Source organism: Salminus brasiliensis, chromosome 1 (genome assembly GCF_030463535.1).
Source record: "Salminus brasiliensis chromosome 1, fSalBra1.hap2, whole genome shotgun sequence".
Classification (NCBI taxonomy): domain Eukaryota; kingdom Metazoa; phylum Chordata; class Actinopteri; order Characiformes; family Bryconidae; genus Salminus; species Salminus brasiliensis.
This window is the reverse complement of record NC_132878.1, coordinates 63048939-63071633: the sequence shown is the minus strand read 5'-3', so window position 1 is coordinate 63071633 and position 22695 is coordinate 63048939. Positions and strand designations below refer to the sequence as shown.

The 22695-nt window shown below is 38.7% G+C and overlaps 2 protein-coding genes across 3 annotated transcripts; one reads left to right on the top strand and one right to left on the bottom strand.

Annotated features, from left to right (window-relative positions):
- The first annotated feature begins 1536 nt into the window (after nucleotides 1-1536).
- Nucleotides 1537-7205, top strand: LOC140561020 (ectonucleotide pyrophosphatase/phosphodiesterase family member 7). Its single transcript, XM_072685839.1, has 5 exons — nucleotides 1537-1795; nucleotides 4472-4617; nucleotides 5257-5883; nucleotides 5990-6221; nucleotides 7132-7205. Exons 1-5 carry the CDS (start codon nucleotides 1549-1551, stop codon nucleotides 7203-7205), a joined length of 1326 nt encoding a protein of 441 aa, XP_072541940.1. The 5' UTR covers nucleotides 1537-1548.
- A 196-nt stretch (nucleotides 7206-7401) lies between these two features.
- Nucleotides 7402-21182, bottom strand: mideasa (mitotic deacetylase associated SANT domain protein a). Of its 2 annotated transcripts, none has more exons than XM_072685819.1 (13): nucleotides 20754-21182; nucleotides 18292-19909; nucleotides 16225-16452; nucleotides 15157-15490; nucleotides 14735-14801; nucleotides 14004-14146; nucleotides 13804-13907; nucleotides 13614-13689; nucleotides 12294-12382; nucleotides 11982-12104; nucleotides 10927-11055; nucleotides 10424-10620; nucleotides 7402-9423 (listed from the first exon to the last, which is right to left on the bottom strand). In XM_072685819.1, exons 2-13 carry the CDS (start codon nucleotides 19654-19656, stop codon nucleotides 9207-9209), a joined length of 3072 nt encoding a protein of 1023 aa, XP_072541920.1. In that variant the 5' UTR covers nucleotides 19657-19909; nucleotides 20754-21182; the 3' UTR covers nucleotides 7402-9206. The 2 variants fall into 2 exon arrangements, with proteins under 2 accessions (XP_072541920.1, XP_072541929.1); XM_072685828.1 differs by having other exon boundaries at nucleotides 10939-11055.
- Nucleotides 21183-22695: the final 1513 nt, after the last annotated feature.

Genomic DNA, 22695 nt, shown 5'->3' with positions numbered 1-22695 from the left:
AAAAGTGTTTCAATGGCTGTAATTAATGTCGTTATTTGTTGTAAGAATACAAATATACTAATTAAAATGTAGTAATTCTTATATTAAACCTATTAATACAAAACAGAAATACTATATTATGTTTTATAATGTACTACTTATTGGGAAAAGTATTATAATATATGTATAACAATACAACAATACAACAACAACAACAACAATAATAATAATAATACAATATGTTCTATTGCTGTAATTATTGTAATTATTGATTATAAAAATAATACAATTATTAAAATGTAATAATTGTTTTATTTTAAACCTAATATATATAAAACACTAACACTAGCTATATAATATTTTATAATGTACTACATTTGAACAAAATTATGATAATATATTTATGAGCATAACACACAACAACAACAACAACAATAATAATACAATGTTATTATTCTTGATTTTCTATTTTGTGTCTAGATAAAGTGGAACTGCAGCCTCTCACACCAGTGTTCCCTAACATCTAGTCTAAAGCCTTCTCAGAATATTACTGTAGCAAAGTGGGACAAAGTACCGTTACTACCCTTGATTTTATAAGAAACTATGGATGAGCAGCATGGCATTCTAGGGTATTAGTGTCAATCCATAGAAGGTTTTTCTGGCAGCACATGTAAACCATTTAGCATCCCTAGCCACTGAAATGTAATATTTTCATGGCACATACTGAATTACTTTATTTACTGATACCCATCTGTGCAGCGAACACATACATACACACCAGTGGACAGTGAGCACACGTCCCCGGAGTGGTGGGCAGCCATTGCTGCAGCACCCAGGGAGCAGAGAGGGTGAAGGGCCTTGTTCAAGGGCCCAACAGTGGCAGCTTGCCAAGCCTGGGTATTGAACCCACAGCGCTGTCATCATTAGCCCGGAGCTCTAACCGCTGAGCCACCACTCCCTCATATATTATACTTTGTGTGCTGAGAAAATAATCCATCATGTAGCAATGTTTGTTTTACCCAAGCAGTGTATCTTATCAGCATTTAATCAATATAAAAACTCGACTGGTGACTGGCTGTATTACCTACATTCTACATGCATGTCTAACAAATGCCCAAACTGTCTAGCATCATGCTGAATGAGATGGTGGGTCCTACCCACCCAGAGAGAGAGAGAGGCCAGTTATGCTCTTATGGACACTCTGCCACAGATGGCTGTGGCAGCACCAGAGACCTAACCTACAATCTCATGACAACAGGGTCAATGCATATATTGGAACATGAATGTTCTGAAATGTACCCATGCCCAGCACCTTGTTTTTTTTCTGGTTTAAGCTACTTTTAGTTAGTTAGTTAATTTAAAATAAAATTATAAATTTTCCACACAGGAAAAGGATAGGGCAAAGAGAGGTCAAATAGTTTTGTCCTGCCAGCTGCGTTAACGAGTATTAAAGTTCAATGTTGTTAGATTACTGTGTTCAGCACTATCTTATCTCGCCCTGACACTGAATATAAAGCGCAGTTTCATATTCACTGTTCTTGCTGGTGCTTGGTGGGACAGACTCTCAATATGAAATCTGAGCTTCTGCTGCTAATTGCTGTGTCCCTCTGTGTGGACAGCAAGCCTTTGTCCAGCACAGAAAAGAGGAAATCCAACAAGCTGCTGCTAATATCATTTGACGGTTTCAGATGGAACTATGATGAAGATGTGGACACACCAAATATGGACGAGTTGGTAAAAGAAGGTGTAAAGGCAAAATACATCACGCCGCCCATGATCACTATGACATCTCCATCACACTTCACTACTATTACTGGTAAGAAAAACCTAAGTACATTCATTCCAATCATATTATAATCAAAAATATTACGATTGTGACTTAAATTCAAACAATATTTGACGATGACAATTTCAGAGACAATGCAGTACTACATTAAAATGTACACATTTATTTTATTGATATAATGTTTTCCTTAAAACTCTATAGAAATAATGTTAAGCTGTAATGCTAATCCAGACAAAATGTAAATAAAAATATATATATAATAAATGGTGGCATATTCTCACATAAATGCATGTGTATGTAAGTGTAAGGAGAATGCTATTAATGCAGTGGATTAATAAGCATCTCCATAATACAATGTTAAAAACTGGGAATAAAAAAGTCCAAAGATGTCATTGCAGTAAGCAAATACTTGACTTATGTATAATGGTTCTTAAATGGTTCTAGTATAACTGGTCAAATACAAAACCTATGTTTAGTGTTGAAAAAGAGCCTTCATTTACACTCCTTGAAATGTTCTTAAGGGAACCAAAAGCAGTCTTTCTTGGACAGTGGCCTCCAGCCCATTGATCTACCTTCCTGTAGACTTACCTCCAACCCTAATCAGCCTTACCAGACTAGTCCTTGATAAGGTGAATGAAGTGTGATAGATAAAGTGGTTGAAGACCACTATTCTATAGTATTGCTCCAAATAACCATTTCATGACACCTTTATTTTCAAGAGTGTAGAGATCTCTGCTTCTGATGGTATAATAGCAAAAATTGTATCAATTGTTCTTGACTATATATATTACTCTGTGGATGTGTGTATTAGTGTAGGTCTACATATTGTGTTTTTATGTATTTCTGTCTTTTTGTAGTATGTTTTAGAACTGTTTTATGTATATTTTAGGGCACTTTGTTGTTTAAATGTGCTCTACAAATAAACACTTACTCGCTTGAATACACCAGGTTCACAGGCGATGTCACGTTTCATAACATTTGACCCCTCCTTCTCTGCTAAAAGCCTCCGGACTGTAATTGTAATGCATGTTAATTTGGGTCACATGGTAATAATGTTAATGGAAGGTCACCCGAGCAGAGCTTTAACATGTGACCTGATCGCAGCTGAAGTGACCTAAAAGCAACATGTAGACTACTGTGAACAAGTACACAGTGGAAAATATGTGTATTGTTATGGAAACACTGACATTAGAATAAAAAAAACAATGCATTGTGATGTTGTGTGTGTGCGACTAGCTCTCCCAGAGCAATCCCAGTATTTCCAGTTCCATCCATCACCTATATTATTGAATCAGTCCTTTATTACAGAAAATCAGGTGAGCTGATGGTGGAACTGAACAAATCCATACAGTGTCTGGAGTTCACAGAGAATCCAACCAAACCTACATGCTAATCAACATATTACCTTTACTGACCAGCAGCACATTCACTACTGACTACTGAATTCACTACTCCCTACTAGTTAACAGCTTGTATTAGCATGCTAAAATATTTACCCAAGCTAACACACTTGTCCCCATTAGTGAAAACATTTACCCAAGCTAACACACTAGTTCTCATTAGTAAATAGCTTGTATTCCCGAGCTAATACATGCAATTCCTGCTAGAATAAGATATTTTCGCTGTCACACAAACATCCTCATATCTCTATTTTTGATGTTTTCACTTTGATATCCCTGCAGATAAAAGTTCACCAGCTTAGCTCTCCACATGCATAGTGTGTGTTTTAGTTTTCTTTTGAAGGTTTAGCTGGTCTACAAGCATGATCCAAGCTAGACCACCAATGTGTCCAAGCTTGACCGTTGTTATTGACCAAAAATCAAATCCAACACAAACTGGTCAACAGGGATAATGTGTTGTATTTTACATTGTATCTAAATTTAATGAAAAATGGATCAATACAAATCCTCCAAAATGACTGAAATATTTTTGCATTGACTTCCATTAAAAGTTTAAAGCTATTTCTTCTTATGTAAAACTGTCATTCGGCCAAATGGTTTCTGTGGGACAGCGCTGATATGTATTGTCACACCTGTAACGCATGTATAGTGGATCAATTCTGCTGGTCTTGATCTGCTGATCTGCAAGTGTCAATCCACAGCAGTGTGAGTGTGTGATTAATAACTACAGGAATAAGGAAATAGAGTTGCTTTCATGCCATTGAATATAAATAAGTGAAATTACAGTTATTATATATGCTCACTCATCAGGTTCTCAGTTGATAATAATATGCAGAGCTTAGCTAGTACAAAGGTTAACTTAAAAAAAAAACTGGTAAACTGAGTTAATAGTTTCTACAGCACAGTGATAGTAATCTTCCTATTCACATCATTGAGCAAAATCATCTCAAAGGTTGCACAGGCACAGAGTGCAGATTTAGCTCACAAAATGATTATCTTCATATCTACATGTTCAAGGTCCTGAGGTGCAAAACAAGCATAAGCTGATTAGAAGTTCATAAAGCGATAATGAATGATTGCATTTTCTCACGCTATTTGTATTTTTTTTTTCCATTTGATCTTTTTCTTTGGTAGTAAGATAACAGCAGCCACAAAATGTTAAATGAATGCATATTTCTCTTTTGATCCAGATTTCAGAAAACCTGTGAGCTCTCTCTGCACTGTACTTGCATATCTGTGAACATTAGTGTAGTTATATGCCATATTTATTCTTCTAATATTTATGTCCTGTGTTATTTTTAAACAGGAAGATGGATAGAAGATCATGGAGTTGTTCATAACATGATGTTTAATTCCACATCTCTCTTGAAAATAACTCATAAAGCAACTCTGAAGCGATCAGAGTGGTGGGATAATGGGGCTCTGCCCTTATGGATAACAGCTCAGAACCAGGTGAGGAAGTATTTCAGACTGTATTTGTTTGTATCTGTTTAAACTATATAAAAAAAGTTGACATATACTACACTAAATTAGTTGTAATAAAATGTGTAGGGTTGCATAATAAAATATTAATAAATCCCCCTAAAACAAAACCTTTTTTTTTTTAAAGCTAGCTACTACAAGTATACAAGTATACTTACACGTATACCCTTTCTGCATTGTAAGACAGTCCCAACATGCTCAAAAGTGGGGCTTACATGGGTGGAACACAGGCTAGATGGGTTCCAGGTGGGCATGGGTTCTAAATGGGTTTGTACATATATTTTTACTGGGATCCAGATGGGCTTCCCAAATCATTACCATTATAAAAGTACCAATAATTCATTTTTACAACTAGTCCTCATAGATAGAGCAGTTGAAGAGTAAGTAAGTAAGTGGATAAGACATTTGCTCTGCACGCAGGTAGCAGGGTTGAGTCCTCATTTAGGAAGTAACTTCACTCCTGCACTGCTTGTAATTTAATTGAATCCTTTTATCGTAGTTCTTAACATTGTGTTTTGACTCTTTAAAAGACATATTTGTATTTCTTAGAATGTTCAGTCATGGTACTTGTAAAAGAACAAAGTGTTTCTTATATACAATGTCTTACAGGGTCTTAAGACTGCCTCGTTTTTCTATCCCGGTGGTGGAGCGAATTACAGTGGACAGGCTGTGGACAGATCTCTGGTGGAGGCTTACGACCACCCTGATGATAATGAAACAGAATGGCGACAGAACATTGATACGGTTATGAATTGGTACACCAAGGAAGACTTTGACTTTGTCACTCTTTACTATGGGGAGCCTGACAATGTGGGCCACATGGTGGGGCCAGAGACGCCTGAGAGAAGGAAGATCATTGAGCAGATTGACCGCACCATTGGGTATCTAAGAGAGTCTATCCAAAAGAACAATTTAGCAAGTAGCCTTAATGTCATTATCACATCAGATCATGGCATGACCACCATTAAAAAGAACCCAGACGTTAAGGAAATCAAACTCTCAGATTACATGAATTTTCTGAAGCTAACCCACTTTGACCTACTGGACTATGGGGGATTTGGTATGATAAGACCCAGGAAAAACCAGGAGCAGGCCGTATACGATGCTCTGAAGAATGCTCATCCAAACCTGACCGTCTACAAGAAGGACGAGATTCCTGAACACTTTCACATTGCGAAAAACAGCAGAATCCAAGATATTGTTCTTATTGGAGACTTAGGCTTCAATTTGAACTCGGTAAGTAGTTTGTGTAGCTATGAGGAGTCCTTTACAGAGTGTGTGTGTCTCTGATGGTAAACCATGTAGATTTCTGTGTGGTTATCTAGTCTGTCTTATATTGCAGAGGTTCATCTTCTACGTGAACAAAGGAGACCATGGCTTCAGCAATCAGGAAATGGACATGAAAACAATATTCCGCGCGTTTGGACCAGACTTCAAGAAGAGTTACTTAGCAGAGCCATTCGACAGTGTCAGCATCTACCCGCTAATGTGCAAGCTGCTGGGTGTAAAGCCGGCCCCCAACAATGGCAGCCTCAGTGACACTGAAGGCATGCTTGTGGAAAGCGTTGATGCTTGTAAGTCCTTGACCTAACCATACCACTTGTTGCCTGTAAGGCCCCACAGTGAGCCACTACGATATCCCACTATCATATAAAGATTTCTCTGAGGTTTATTCTAACAAAACCAGCCATCACATTCACTCTGCTACAAGATATGCGCGAGTGTGGACCTCTTACCTAGTGGTAAATAATGACAGTGTTACATTCTTTATATTCTGTGGACCACTGAAATAGAAATGGGCTGTTCACAATATTATTCTGTGAACACTTGTTTTGCCCCCACCCCACTTTGGTCTAGCTGAAAGATGAATTAAAAACAAAATATCTCCATTGCTCCACAACTTAATGTCTTGGTCTATGGCTTGAGACAGACGTGAATGAGATATCTATTGTTCATCTGTCAGCTTTGCTTTGACAACCAGGACGCATGCTATAGCATTTTCCTGAAGGATCAAATAAAAACGGAAATATCTTTTAATTTAATTTAATTTAAAATTCTGGAGACTTTAGTAAGCCAGTTTTGCTTTGACACAAAACTTTAATAATAATTGCCAATTACATTGCTTTCTTTCATACTAAATCATGCAATAAAATCTAACTCTCAAATATTCTGATGATAATCCAAAATACCTCAAATACCTCAAACCCAAAATACAACCTCAGCTGCCATCACAACCAAAGCAGAAGGTGAGTTCACAGGAATACACACTGTAGAAATGACCATGTAATTTATTATACATAAAATAATGAAATTTATCAATTTCTCCTTGCCACAATTATGAAAACATTTTTGATTATTCATTGATTATTCAGAATTACTTTATACCTGAGTTTACTCTTTACTAGGAAACTAGTAGCTTCACTTTAGATGCACTTAAGTATTAGAGGATGACACTGAACAATTTTTGTTTGTTTTTTCCTGCAGGTGGAAGAATACACATTTCTGTCAGTCTTTTGGCCACCATGATACTTTTGCCTCATTTGACCTGCATATCATAATCACATCTGCTTTATAGCAGTAAATGTGAATTAGATTATGCCAGACTGTAACAGTTACAACACAAGTATAATAAAAGTATTTTAATGGAAATGAAGTGTGATGCATCTTAAAAATTGCTTGGCCAAATGTAGGTGTTAATCACAAAAAGAGCAATGTTGCTGATATATAACGCTTCTGTAAAGGCTCAGACTCGTGTTTCCAGGCACTGTTTTATTATTATGTAGTTTCAACAGTCAATAAACTTATAAAACAAAACCCCACTGGATGAGTGGCTATACAGTGACAACAAATACACTAGCTCCAGATGTAAGCTATTCGATTAAAAAGACTCAATCCCACTTCAGACCCTTAACCCACTTCTGTAACAAAAAAAGAAAAAGTGCATTCTCATTATTGAAGAGTATTAAAAACTGTGTAAAAAAGGAAGAAATACTTTACAAATACACAGAAAATTCAATGTTATACTTTTCCATAGTTATATACATTTCATACACAAAAATTGCAACTGAAATTACCCTTAGGTATGTGAAATAACAAATCTCGATAATAGTGTGTCCTTGAAGTGATAAAATACAGCTGTAATAAAATATCTGATCACAATCTCTTACTAATCTCTTAACGTTAACAGTCCTTTTCACACATATGAAGCATTATGAAAATCACATTCAAATTAGCCAAGATTAATATGCACATTTAAACAAGTGCCTTTCACATATATATATATATATATATATATATATATATATACGTAAAACTGACATTCATAGAAAACAAAACCTACATTACTACAAAAGGTGCAGGAAAAGCATTGATCATATTAGCGAATATTCAAAATATACACTCTGAAAAAAGGACTCCTTGACTCATAATCATTTTAAAAACAAACTGTTTTTGGAACTATATTTCTTAATAGAACATCCATAAAAGGTTTTCCACCAAGCCAAACAAACCCTTTAACTGGGCTTAGAACCATTTAATTATCCAAATTTCTCGGAATTGTCATGGTTCTATATTGAACCATTGCCTTTACTACAGAACGTTTGAAGAATCCTTTTTAAGAATTTAATTTGTTGTAGTTGTGTCGTCTATGTTAAATTTAAATTCAATCAGGAAGCCGAACATTTCAACACACAATGTGCATCAGCAACTCCTTTAAAGCTAGATTTTTTAGCACCTCATTCATTTTAGGTTTGTTGCATGTGTGACACTGATAAAAAACAAAAAAACAAAAAAAAAAAACATACATTTAATACATTTCTACATCACTCCTTTGGTCCGTGGCCAAGACTTGTAACACATCAAGTTTGGATGGATTTTTAGAGCAAAAAAACATAATGTACACATGTACTAACTTATGGATAAAGGTTAATGGTGTGCTGGACCGTTTGACTGATGTGTGACAGTATTGCCCTTTTCCCCTTTTTGGCAACACCACACCACAAAAACTGGTAAAGAGCCAAAATGGATTGAAGGATCTTTTCTATGAAGTTTTTCAACATGTTTGGTCACACAGGCAATTTTATATACAGGTAATGTATTTAAAAGCCACATTTTGATCTGTTTAGATTGTGAGCATCACTGTAAACATCACAACTACATTCTAAAATAAAAAGGGTTCATGACAGTAGTAAGAACAATAGGAACCCCATTTAAAGAACCATCTACCAGCAAAAGAACCATTTAAATGTTTCTCAAAGTTGGCAATGGTTTTTGCCTTTACTAAATAACCCTTGAAACTCTTTGTAAAAGTGTATTGATGACATTGTTCTGATCTTTCTTGAGAAGGCTTTTAGAGCGTCCTTTCCGATAAAAAAAGAGAATGAGAATTTTGTGTTGAGAATTAAGAGTTGTTTCACTTTCTTTATCTTGGCAATAGATTGAAGTTATGGCTTCATTTGACACTGCTTTGTTTTTGCTTCAAGTTGCAACCAAAGATTCCGGGAAAAAAGCAAAGTATATCTGGTCAAATCAGCGGCCCAAGAAAAAGTCAGGAAATCCACTTAGGCCCAGTCCTCATCTCGCTCATCCTCCGGTTCACTGCTGTCGTCTTGTCCTCCCTCTCCCTCTATATCCATCCTCTTTGCGGCCTCCTGCCTGGCTTTTGCTGCAGCCTGTTCGGCTTCCTCTCTCTGCCTCTGTGCTGCTGCTGCAGCTTTCTTCTCCTGCTCGGCGTGACTCTTCATGTGGGCGCTGCGACTCTTCACTTTGTAGAATACCCTGTAGGTCACAAGTCAAAGCCCCAAAGCTCCTTACACCAGCTTTTACACCAGGAGTACCAATTCTTATCACTGAATGGCTGGTGTAGCAGCAGGTTTTCACTCTAAACACCCAGCAGCACACCTGACTCCACTTGTTTAATCTATTGGTGAGGCATCAACACAACTGATCAGATGTGCTTTTGCCTGGCTGGAATGAAAACCTGATAAGATAAGATTGGATTGGAATAGCTTATGTTTAAGAAGGCAAAACAGCCCCCAAATACTGCTAATTTACCATTATCAATATTACATATAAAACTGGTGATTTTGTATTGTAATAAAAATATGTGTTGTAGACATTGCAACACCTGATTCCTATCATCACTACTGTAAGTTTTCACAATGTACTTATTCACACCAAACCCACTCTGGATAAATTTTTAAATATTAATGAAATTAATATCTATTATTTAAAAATCACACAGACAATTATGAATTGAGTAAAACTAATGCAGCCTTGTGCATTTAATTGTTTATCATTAAACCAAATGCATTTATGTTCTGTCCAGGGTATCTTAGAACAGGGCCATCTCAAGTGGGATGTAACTTGTAGCTGTTGTAGCAACAGCATTTGAGCACACTTAACCCTCTCCAGTGACCAATAATGATTTATCTTCTGTGCCCAGAACAGTCACCGTTGTTTAGTTTAAGGCCTCTGCAGACTGCCTGCTAAGATTAAAAAAAGCTTGTGCTCACTCCAGTACAACCATAAATTTAGCTTTAGATATTGTGTAAACGCACACACACAGTAACTTTTTTACAGCTAGGCAAAATCTATCAATAATCAATTTCAATATTGTTGAGTGAAAAACATTGTCTTTCAGAACCTAAATTCACATTAAGATCACCTTAAAAACACCAATAACAGAAATGAGATACACTGCCCATCCCTTCTGACAATGTTTGATATTATTAAAACATTTAATTCTATAGGAACACACACACACACACTACCTCACCTACTGCACTTTTTGCAAGGGAACACACCCTCCGGTTCTCCTTGACTTTTGGAGGGGGCTGATGGCTGACTTCTTTTCCCTGTGCTTTCTGGACGTGATTTTGGAGCAGATGGAGGTGTTTTTGTTTCCTGCCTCAGAGCAATGGCCTCGTCCACAGAGCTGATCTTCGGAATGCTAAGCACCAAAACTTTATCCACCTAGACGAGAGCAGTGATAGTTCAAAGCCATTCGGGTGCTTACAGAGACATCTGCCCTACATATTCTGGTTGTCTTGTATTTGCTGCAAGCTTTTTTTGACTCAAGGTGGGTTTGTCACAGAAAACACTAAAATTGTCAGGACAGGGGGCAATTCAGGACCACTCCATTACATCAATTCAAACAATTAATGTATTATTTAACAATTCATTTGTTATTTAATAAACCTATTTTGTCAAAGTGAGGCAGACATAGCAAGTTAACAACCACAAAGTAAAGTACTGCAGCCAATCAGCTTATGCACTTACATTCTCTTTCACCTGAAGTGTGTGGGACATGGTTTTGAAGTGATCACCCCCAGCCTCCTTAGGTTCTTCTGTTTGAACCTTCTGTTTGTTCTCTTCTGCTTCTTCAAGCTGTTCTTGTTTGGGTATTGTCTGCGTTAATAAGCAAAAAAAGGCTGGATAACCTTCACATCAAATTACATCTGAGGACACTGATGACAGCAGTTCTTCACTGCCTATTATTTACTGTTCATCTGAAGTCAGCATTTTAAAGCAACCTGTTACCTTTTGAAAAAAGGTAAGCAACAAACTTACATGATACCTGAGCTGGATTAGTTTTACCTAGGGAGGTACTGTGATGCTGGTAAGGTGCTACACTATATGGACAAACATATTGGGATAGCTGCTCATTCATTGAGCCTTCTGAAATCAAGGCTATTAAATGGAGTTTATCCTGCTTTTGTTGGAGTAACTGTCTTTTCTGTCCTGGGAAGGCTTTCTACTAGATTTTGCTAGATTGCTGCAAGATTGCTGCAAGAATTTGATTGCATTCAGCGACAAGAGCGTTAGTGAGGTCAGAATGTTGAATCATCCTCTCCTCACCTTCTCCCTAACTACAAGTATTGGATGGAGCACCATTATTACAGAAAACACAGTTCCACTGCTCCACAGCTCAATACTGGGGTACGTAATACCTCTCTAGCCTAGGGACTACAGGTGCAACCTAAAGTATATAAATGCGTTTATTAGAGTGTGTCCACAAATATTTGGGCATATAGTGTCGTTCTTTTCAGCCTGACAATATTAGCTGCATGGTCTTCTGTAACCTGAACAGAACATGGAGCTCCCTAAGAAATACTTGTTTTTTTTATAACAAAGCCTGCTTATAGATTCAGTAATGCAGCAAATGTTATGGTATTGAATGTTTTTAAAATGCAAAGGTGAACATCCAGGCCATGACCTTTCAATCTAGGCTGTGAGAATTTGGGGAAATCAGCAAGCCAGATTTTCCACAAATGACAATACAGAACCTCCTCTGAAAATGAATACAGCTCTAATAGTACTTCTGACCACCCTACCTCAGAGGGCCGTTCTTCTGGATCTGGGGGGCCATATGCGAGTGTCCCATTGCGACCGACCTTCACCTGTTTCTTATAGGTGTAGTAAAACTCTACACACTGCGCCACCGTTTTGCTCCGCACCTACACAGACATCAATACAAATACACAAAGGCACAAAAACACACACCACATGACATGAAACCTTCACTTTGGAAGAGGAACTAAAAAAGAAATGGAAATCAGACACACAGGCTTGTATCTAAACACTATTTCAATGAACAGAACATGTTTACTGTGTTCAGTATAAACAGGAAATGGAATTCTCAGTACCAATTTCTGCACCAAGAAGAAGTCCTTCCTGTACGCAGTGATCCCCTTGTTGAAATAGCGTTTTTCGTCCACAGTCCAGCAGTCTGACCCTAATGGAATTATAACATGCATCACTTTGCCTTTCACTTGGCAAAAATGACAGTTTTCAGTTCTAATGTTCTTTACCTCTTCTCCTCCTAAATGCATTCAGAAGGCATGACCATATGTCCCAAAATGTAGACTGCTTTTTATTTTTTTATTTATTTTATTATTGTGTCAAAAATGCTGTGGGTGGTTCTCCGTAGTCTCTATAATTGGACTGAAATACTAAGTGTTTCTAACAAAGTAATTGAACTTGACTTCAGTATTGCTAGTTTGATGGAGGTATGAGTTTCAAATAAACAGACATGAGGTGTCTTTATTAAACCCTTAGAGATAAACTACCCAACTTTGGATGCACACTGACAGCAGTGATTTATTTCTCTTCCTCAGAATATTTCCTATTGACTGGTTGGTCCTATTGACTCTGTTAAAAAGAGGCAAACCAATACATTACAACAATTCATCAGTTTTTGCCAAATTCCAGCAAATTTGCCATTCTAATGAGAACAAAGCACTTTTGTGACAGAATATCTTTGTGAAAGCAGCCTTATTTTCCTGTACCCACATTATTCCAACTGACCCAAGTTTCCTTTAGACTTTTTTCACCATATTATTACAGTAGGCAACATGACTTGTTGCTGAATGTTTAGCCAGCAAGTACAGTTCTGCATAAATATTGTTTAAAACTATATATGAAGGTAGAATGTGTGTTATACATGTAAAAATAGTCAGTGGTCAGAATGTGCTGTTAGTCAGTAAAGTCATTGATGTGTAAGTGAGAAGAACACAACACACTTAGAAAAACACAGAACACAGGTTTGATTGCTGATTTTCTGTGAACTTTGACATTGTATGGATTTGTTCAGTTTCACCAGAAACTCACCTTATTTACTTTAATGAAGGATTAATTAGATAAAGTAGGTGTTGGATGAGAATTGTGATACTGGTCTTCCAAGTAAGTTTGGAAATGGTTAAGCTATAACACACACATACACATCAAATCATGATTCTAATGATACTGTTTTAATAAAAGATGGTTGTCACAACCCTCCTCATCACGTCCATTCAGTTGAACTGCTCTTACACCAGACAGAGAACCCTTCAAATTTGTTTCTCTATTAATGTAACAGCAATGAAAGTTGCAGATGTGACAGTTTCACAGCTGATCTGGTTTCACAAATCAAGCCAATACTCTAAAACCCATGATCCCCCCAAATGCAAAACAGACAGGGGCCCCACCTGCATAATGGTAGTTTGCGAGGTGGTGATTCCTGGTGAAGACAGGGTGCTTCAGCAACAACATTTCCAGGGTTTTCTAAAAAAAATACACACTATGTAATATCAAGTTACAGTTATATATTTGTAAGTTTAAGAGTAAATTATGCAACACCATCTTAAGCACACAATAGAGCTAGTTTTCTTAACTTACCATGATATCACCTCTGTTTTCAAAAAGACAGTGATGCATCAGCTCCACATTTGCTCCTCCTCCACACAGCACACTGGAGCAGGCCACATTCATCAGACTATCCACTAACAGAAAAAAGAGAGTCAACAAGTACGTAGGGAAGTGTGTGTTAGAGAGAAGGTGGGAGCAATCTGTAAGCTCTTGTGGCCATGGTGAGTCACCTCTCTCCTTTTGGGAGGGCGTAGATTCAACCTCTGGCAAAGGCAGCCACAACAGAGTAGCTTTGTGATGATCCTGCTGAGCCAAAATCTGGTCCTGAAGCTCTGGTATCTCTGCCTGATAATATTGACCAATGTTTATGCGCCTATGAGAGAGATAATGGAGTAAACATGGTGTGAAATGTTCAAAATAGATGGAATAACATTTAGCCATAACTGTTCTTAAAATGAAATAAGATACTGCAATAATGTAATTTGGGCACAGCAAAAGAAATACACCTACTAAAATCTTACTATAACTTTGTACATTTACTACAATTTTAACTTTTACTACATTGACTACAGTCTTAACGTAGCCTTTCCTACCTGTAGTACAATAAGAATGTAGCTTTTACTGCAATGACTACAATGTTATTGTAGCTGTTAGTACATTTACAACAATCATTACATAACTCCTGATATAGCTGTTTACATTTATATTTACATTTACTACATTTATCACAATATTAATGCAGCTTTAATTACATTTTCTACAATCTTAATATAACTTTTACTACATTTACTACAGTGGTAATGCAGCTTTAAGTACCTTTTATACAAACTTAATATAGCTTTTACTACATTTACTACAGTGGTAATGTCGTTTTAATGACATTTGATACAATTTTAATTAAGTTTAATAAAGCTTCATTAAACAGTATCAGAATAATATGTAATAAACAGTTTATACTCACGGCTCTAGACTGACTGGTGTGGCCTCTCCAATCATAGGAAGCACTGGAGGAGTAATGTCCACGCTAGCTGCAAAATTGTCAATATAAAGAATTGTCAGTCATACTACAGTCTAAAAATGTACTTCTATGCATATCATTTATTATCACCAGATTTACTTATTTCACAACCAAGCAGCAGTTTCAAAAACAAGTTTTTACATAATTCTTGAACATGGATTATTACATTTTAAAGCAATGGTTCTAAAAATCTTGGGGCCCATTAGAAGGACAACATTTCTGCTCTACTTTAGCTTCCAACGCACCTGACAACAGATTTCATTAAGAAGGCACACCAACGACTAGATTACAGCATGAATTTGCTCTAAAAAAAGGGTTAAAAAGAAAGTACTGTCAAATAAGTGAACAATAATTTTGCTTCTTACCAGAACGTAGAAGGCTCTTGGAAGCAGTCTTAGGGGTGGGTGGTGGAGGCAGCCCCTGGTTGCCAGCAGCTATGGAGGACAAAAAGGTTGAGAAGTAGAGGCCAGTTCCCTCACGCACGGGTGACAGGATGGGTGGAGGAGTGTAGGGAGGCAGGATCAGTGGGTGGTCCAGTGTGCGGACAGGGGACCGCAGGTGACTCTGGTAGGATGTGATGCTGGGGTAAATAGATGGGGCGATGAAGGTGCAGGGTTTAGGTGGTGGTATGACCAGGGGCTCTGGCCGGGGCCGGCGCTTTATTTTGTCTGAAGATTTTCCATCTTCCTTCTCTTCATCCTTTTTTTAGAGATGGACAAGGACAGAGACATACATAACCTGACCACTTATCTGCCATAAATGGCTACAGTTGTTGTATATCATCATTGACACGCAAAAATCTCTAACCTTGTCATGTTTTGCATAATAGGAAAACTCTTGTTATTCTTTGCATTGTGTTTAAATATTATGATAAAGGAACCAAATAAATGCGCCAAAAACATCTGGCATTTAAGACATTTTTTGCTTCTTCTGTAAAGTTAATATTCTGGTTTTGTTTTAACAGCAATGAAATTCAAGCCAAATAGGCTGAATAAGCTCAAAACATGACATTACAACTGCTTTGATACACAGAGTCATTCAAAACTTCAGATTTACCTGTCATATTTATTAAATAATAGCTTATGCAATGTTGATGGCAATATTCCAAATAAAGCACATAAATGTATTTCAGAGGTTTGGTAATATTATTAGCAATAACAAGATGTTTTAAATAAATAATAGAATTAGTTTTAGTTATGCTATGAGATTTGATCACTTTTCAAACACAAGGCAGTTCAGATATTAACTTTTCATATTTTATAACTTGTAATATATGTGATGTTCTACTATTTTTCAGTCATTTTAGTATCCCCTACACTTTCATCATTTAAAGATGGAATGTTTTATAGAGTTTACTACAAATTCTCAAAAAGTTTTACAATGCTAATGTGAGGAATCATTTACAAACAATAGTGTGCATCTGCTTGGTGTACCTGGTTAAAACTGTCAGATGTAGAGTTCCTTAATGAACGGCGACGAGCCACAATAACGGAGGGTTTGCGATCGTACTGGAACTGCTGCTGGACGCTCTCTGAAAAAGGCCTCGTCTCATGACCCAAGCCACCTGCCTGCTCCGTCTGGGCCTGACTCCTCCGAACGGGCACAGAGACTGGAATCACCAGTGGGAGCATTCCTGCTTGCCTGCCAGAGCCTTCATCACGCTAAAGAGTAAGGACCAGAGGAGGTCAGAGTGATGGAAGTTTTACAATGTAAATTACTATATAACATTTGAATAAACACAAATAAACCATGTTTCCAGTACAATTTTCAATATGTTGATTAGTAGATCACAGTTAGAAAAACCCAGGTTTGGTTGCTGTTTCTGTGTGAACTTCAGTAACTGTAGGAATTTGTTCAGTTCCACCAGCAGATCACCTAATTTACTGCAATGCAGGACTAAGTGTTGGCTAGAAATTGGAAACTCTCACTAGATGAGCTCTGGAAACGGTTAAGCTAACATATTCACACACAGTTGTAATGTCACAGGTAATGGGTCTTTAACATCTCATTAAACAGATGAATATATCATTTTCCCACATGACTGAGACTTTTTAACAGTACTATATATTATGCCACAGAACAGCAAATTCAATTCAAATTTATTTCAATAGCGCTTTTGGCAATGGATGTAGTCACAAAGGATCTTTACAAAGTTCTGGGTCCTAGCAAGCCAGTGGAGACAGCGGCAACAAAAAAACATGAGAAGAAACCTTGATAAGAACCAAGACTCAAAAGAGGAACCTATCCAATACATGGCAGCCAATCAGAGACCAGAGACCATTTACATCAGTCTTAAAAACATTTTTAATTTTAAGAAAAGGGAGGCTGGGAAATGGACTATAAAATGTTAAGTGATCTGCTATGAATTTGAATTTGAGGCATTTCCACTGTAGAAGTGAGTCTGATTGGTTACCTAAACATCATGCGTGAAGGAAGAAGACTAGAAAAAAAAATGACGTGTATTCAACTATTATTCAATGATTTGCAGGCTGAAAGTGGCAGATAAAACATGCTTCCTTTTCTCAGAACCCATTGCAGTGTTGCAACATTTTCAGGTGCTAAAGTTGTTCCATCTGAACATTTCAGTGTTTTTGCCTTTTTAATAGCATTCTTCTGGGCTTAAGTTTGGCACAGACTCTGTGAGCTGGCACCAGGGCTTTCTGACTAAGAAACAGAAGGGTGTGTATAACGAGCTCCTACATGGTGTTTGATAGCAAACACGGCAAGGGCGGGTGTGTCCCTAGCACTCCTGAATGTGTTTGGAGCATGTGCGGAATGTGTAGGTGTGCAGACATGCAACTGCTCTCTATCCGACTGTAAAGTGAAATCTGCCATCCAGACCCGAGGAGGTAAAATACTCCATTAGAATTTCCACAGAATGTATTTTACATAAGGATCAAGTCAAGAGTGTAAATTCACTTCATATCTGAACAAGCTCTTACAAAATGAACCATTTTACACGTGATTCATTGATTGATTCATGATTGACTTACTTTTCACCTGATTTTTTTCATACTCAAAACGGAACATTTTAATAATGTCAGATACTGGATTTCTGCTTTTCATAAGGTATAAGCCATTCTAAGGTATGTAAAAAAAGGCTTAAAATATGTCACTTTGTGTATAATGAACATAAAGTTAATTACAACTTACTTTGTCTATAAACTCTCTATAAAATCTTTAAATGAAATTATCTGAGATGCACTAGTAGATCTCATGGTTAGACCATTTGATGTATGCTGCATGCAACTAGTGTAAACTGTAATGTTAAAGTGTTTCGTATGGTTGCAGTGGTATTTTGGGTGGTTGCTGTGGAGAACCATGGGGTTCTGGTGGGTGTAAATAGGGGAATCAATTATGACTTCTTAGCACAAAAAAAATAGCTTTTTTAAAAAAAACTTTTTTTTTTTAGATATTCCTTTCCTCTCAAGTAGTCATTCACTTTTATTTTACATATTTATTTTAGCAGTCATTCACTTTTATTTTACATACACTCTCACCTTTGCAGGCAAAAATTCCATCTCTGAAGCCTTCTGAGCAAGAGTCTCAAGGTTGATTTCTTTGGAAGCTCTCCTCCTTCTTTGTGTACTTTGGATGACTCCTCCGGAGGGCCCTTGGCCACCCATGCCTCCATTATGGGCAGGCTCTTTGGGCGGCTGGCTGCTCAGAGGAGAGAGCCCATCCTTAGAGAGTCGTCTGGAGCGTCTGGGAAGGAACTCAGGTTTGACTTGGGTTTCTTGTGACTCTTGAGATGTCTTAGAAGGTTCAGGATCCTGGTTAACTGGTGACTGGGGGCTTGGATTCTGGGCCTGTACAGCTGTGAGATGCCTCTGAAGAGACGATGCGCTAGAATCTACTTTTAATTGATTGTCGTCCAGCTGTTGCGACCTTAGCGGTCGCCGGTCTTGCTGATGAATCTGCGAAGTGAACGTTTCTGGCTGCTGAAGGCTTTGCAATTGCTGCTGCTTTTGCATCTGTTGCATTTGCTGAAATTTCTGCTGATGGTGGTACTGCTGCTGCTGCTGCTGCTGCATTTGGTGCAGTCGCTGCTGTTGCATTTGCTGCTGTTGCATTTGCTGCAGTTGCTGCATCTGGTGCTGGTGCTGCAGATGCTGCTGTTGCAAGTGCAAGAGCTGCTGCTGTGATTTTGGTTGCTCGCTGTAGCCAAGATTCTGCGAAGCACTGTTACTGTGGAAGGCCTGAAAGACCCCCGAGGTCTGGGGCTGTTTGGTGGGTCCAAATGCCATCTGAAAAGGCTGCAAAGTGGAATCAGGCACGGCATGCCGCATGGCGTGATGTTGGTACTGTGGGTCTGCTGGCTTGTGGCCCTGCTGGAGGGCCTGGAACTGAGCTTGATGCATAGCTGCCATAGTATGGTGATCCCATTCCATGCCTGGTGCTAGAGCTTGCGAAGACTCGGAGAAGGACACAGAGGAACCCACAGGCATTTTCTCCTGCTGCAAAGCATCCATGTCATGATTGGTCTTGTGTAGAGCTTGATGAGCCCGCGCGTCATCGAATCCACTCAGAGGAGGGACGACGTTCTGGATATGTTTGGTTGGGTTTGGTACACCCTGAAACCAAGTAGACGCCTGCGCTGGTTCCTGGTGCACCCACTTGACTGGACCTGACTGCTGAAAGTGACCCCATACCTGATATGCTTTTTCAGGTTTGAAGACAGCTGAGCCTTGCAAATCGAGGCTGGGACCCACTCTCGCTCCAGCACTGCTGTGAGTCTGCTCCAGGGACGGAGCCCCAGCATTGTAGAACGCATCCCCTGAATGCTGTGCCACCTCCTCAATGCCTTCAATGTTCTGTTTTACGGCATTACTGATGTTCCCTCTCTGATGAGGAGAGAGGCTCATGTTAAAACTGTGAAACTACCAAGGGCTTGCAGAAGCGGTCATCGGTACGGACAAACCATCCAAGAGGAACCTGCTCTGAAAGCCTGTCTGCCTGACTCTTTCAGAAAGAGGTGACTTAGTCGGCAGATGTCATACAGAAGAGGAAAGAGGACCTCCGCACTTCCCCTATCGCTCCTCTTCTCCAAACTAGTTGTGCTGTAAACGGCTAAGCAGTCTGTCATCCCTCAGGCAAGATTCTGTAAAATGCTGGGACCTACAAGAAGAAAGATAAACAATGCAACTATTTGTCGAGATCAACATTACCGCATTACATCACCAGCTATTGCGCAACCAACAAGAAACTAACATGGACAGAATAATGCGAACTAGTCATGAAAGAATACAGCTTTCATCACTGTGCCTCGGAGCAAATTTGCTTGATAGGGTAGTGAATTTACATGACAAAAACAAAAGCCTCAAGTCAATATAGTGATCAATCTGCACTGGTATTCTTCACAGGACACACTGCTTCACTGCATGCAAGAGTGATTTCCCCCAAAAATATTCTTCTTCTTTAAATTTAGTCAATACTGACTGTGTTTAGACTGAGAGGTTATCTTGCTTGGTGATTCCTGAGAGGAAACTTGCACTGAAACACAGCAGAGCAGACAGCAGACTAGGGGCGTGAACCGTGCGCTGCAAGACAACATGAATTACAGGAAGTGAGGAGGGAAGGGGGAGAGAGAGAGAATATGGGAGCGAGAGAGAACTAGCAAGTTTTTTTTTTTGGCTCACCATTAATGACCCCTCCCTTGCCAGCAACTCTGAGACCTCACTCTGAATCTTACCACATTACTACAAACTGTTTGCAGAAACTTAAGCGCCAGTTTTGCAGTTCACTTTTGGAGAAACGGAGGAAAGCCTCTTTTGCCCAGGCCTGTATGTGTGTGTATGTGAGTATGTGTGTACTCGCCCTCGCAAGGAATGCACACTTCAGCACGTATACGTGCGTCCGCAATAAGCACACATATGGCAATGCAAACACATGCACAATACAAAAAGCAATGCCCCTCGCCGTTTACGGGACTGCACGGACAAATCGGATTACTTTCACTTACTCTTCTTCTGGCACTTTCGTCGTTGGCCTCTTCCTTGTGCTCTAAGGTTCGGGTGACAGGGGCCGTGTTCGGAGGAAACGGTTCCAGCCCCGGGCGAAGTCGACTCCAAGCATGCACACTACTCACTAGAGCCCACATTCAAGGCACCGTCCACCCTCTTAGGAAGTCCAAAGCTTGCACCACGTCGACATGCTAAAATCTGATCCCGTGCTTTCTTAAAACAAAGTTACACACACGGAGGCATTCCGCTGCGTCGAGGTGCATTCTGTGTGAACTCTCGCACACTTGGCCTCCTCACTCCTACAGCTTTAACACGGACGACTGAAAACTAAAACAAAACTCAATGCAAAGTTCAGGGAAAAGATTTGCATGTCTTCCGTGAGACTTTCGCAGCTTTCGGAGCTCTTACGCAGAGCGCTCGACCTTCTTCTCCCAGTTATTTATCAACAAAACAGCGCGTAAGTGTCCCTCAGCCAATCAGCGCGCAGCAGGGTTAAAGCGGTGCAATAAGAAACGCAGAGCAGTGACTGTGATTGGCCAACAGACTCATCGCAATCTCCATTAGCAACTGTCAGTGTCCGTTTACTGTACGGACGGCTGAGCTAGGCTCGAGTAGCAGCAAGGAAACATGAAGAGATTAGATTGGAAATCTGTGCACACTTTTATTAAAGCTCGCACCTTATCACCAACATATCAGTTCTTCTCGTCTTGGGATCCTTTGACCTAAAATCAAATGCTAAAAAGTGTGGGCGAAACAGACCAGTCACGGTCACTAAACACAATACAAATCGGGTTTGAAACACTAAAGAAAACTAAAGTAAACTAGATTCTGAACATGAGTGATATTTGTGGGGTTTTTTTTTTATACAGAAATGTTTAAATCCAAATGTTATTATGATATTATGTGCTTACTTTGCCATCGTCGTCATTGTAAGTCTTTCATTTTAGAGAAACATGAAATAATGACACTTTATTACAATGTGTTATAATTAGTGTCAGAACTAGAATGTTTTTGGACACCCCTAATTTTTCAGTTAGTGGTCTAATCCCTGTAGAGAAGTACTGTCAAAAGAATAGGGAAAACTAATTATTGGCACCATGCCTAATGCCAGGTGTGGGCTAGAGGGGTATTAAACCCCTAGCATAGAGCTGTGGAGCAGTGGAAGTGTGTTCTCTGGAATGATGGTCCTCCATCCAATACTTTTGGGAGTAGGGTGAGGGTGGTGATCATCCAACATCCTGACCTCACTAACGTGCTTGTCGCTGAATGCAATCAGATCCTCAGAGCAATACTCAAACTCTAGAGGAAAGCCTTCCTTGGACAGTACAGACAGTTACTCCAGCAAAAGCAGGATGCACTTTTTTTAATAGCCTTGATTAAAAAAAAAAACTATGAATGAAAGCATTGGTTAGATGGTACCTGGTAACAGTAAACAAGAGCATAGAATCTGTTGCTGTATGTTGAATTATCCTATTATTCCTAGCAAGAACAAGGTTCTTATAGCTAGTGTTCCAACTGGTATGTTTAGCAGAATAACAGTTCGAGCCAGTATTTGGACTTTCGTGCATATCTAAACCCCAGAATTCCAACAATATGGATAAAATGCATTTAAACAGAATTAATGTTTAGCAGGTAGCTACATGTACTGCTTAGTTTGTGTTCTGACTTGGATATGAATGAATGTATGTCTGTTATCTAGAACATAAAGGATGTACAGAAATCTGTTATTATTGTTGGTATGTTTAGCTGGAGCATAGAGAATGTTCTAACTACAATTGTAGTTGTTGTTCTAGGTCAAATGTTTAATTGTTCTCACAAGAAAATATATCCTAGTGAACAAACCTGTTGCCTAGGACGTGTCCCAACTAAAATGCCAGCTAGTGTGCTACCTGAAAGGCCAAGGCATAGCACATAGTCCGTGTTCTGACTAGAATGCTTCTT

What these genes read in the sequence shown, in the direction of transcription:
- mideasa (XM_072685819.1), bottom strand. Translation starts at nt 19,656, where the DNA reads ATGAGCCTCTCTCCTCATCAGAGAGGGAACATCAGTAATGCCGTAAAA. An exon ending in ACACCAGTCAGTCTAGAGCC is followed by an intron (nt 14,147 to 14,734) that starts GTGAGTATAAAC and finishes TCTCTCTCATAG; the next exon opens with GCGCATAAACATTGGTCAAT. An exon ending in GCCCTCCCAAAAGGAGAGAG is followed by an intron (nt 13,908 to 14,003) that starts GTGACTCACCAT and finishes TTTTTCTGTTAG; the next exon opens with TGGATAGTCTGATGAATGTG.
- LOC140561020 (XM_072685839.1), top strand. Translation starts at nt 1,549, where the DNA reads ATGAAATCTGAGCTTCTGCTGCTAATTGCTGTGTCCCTCTGTGTGGAC. An exon ending in ACACTTCACTACTATTACTG is followed by an intron (nt 1,796 to 4,471) that starts GTAAGAAAAACC and finishes ATTTTTAAACAG; the next exon opens with GAAGATGGATAGAAGATCAT. An exon ending in TGTGGAAAGCGTTGATGCTT is followed by an intron (nt 6,222 to 7,131) that starts GTAAGTCCTTGA and finishes TTTTTCCTGCAG; the next exon opens with GTGGAAGAATACACATTTCT.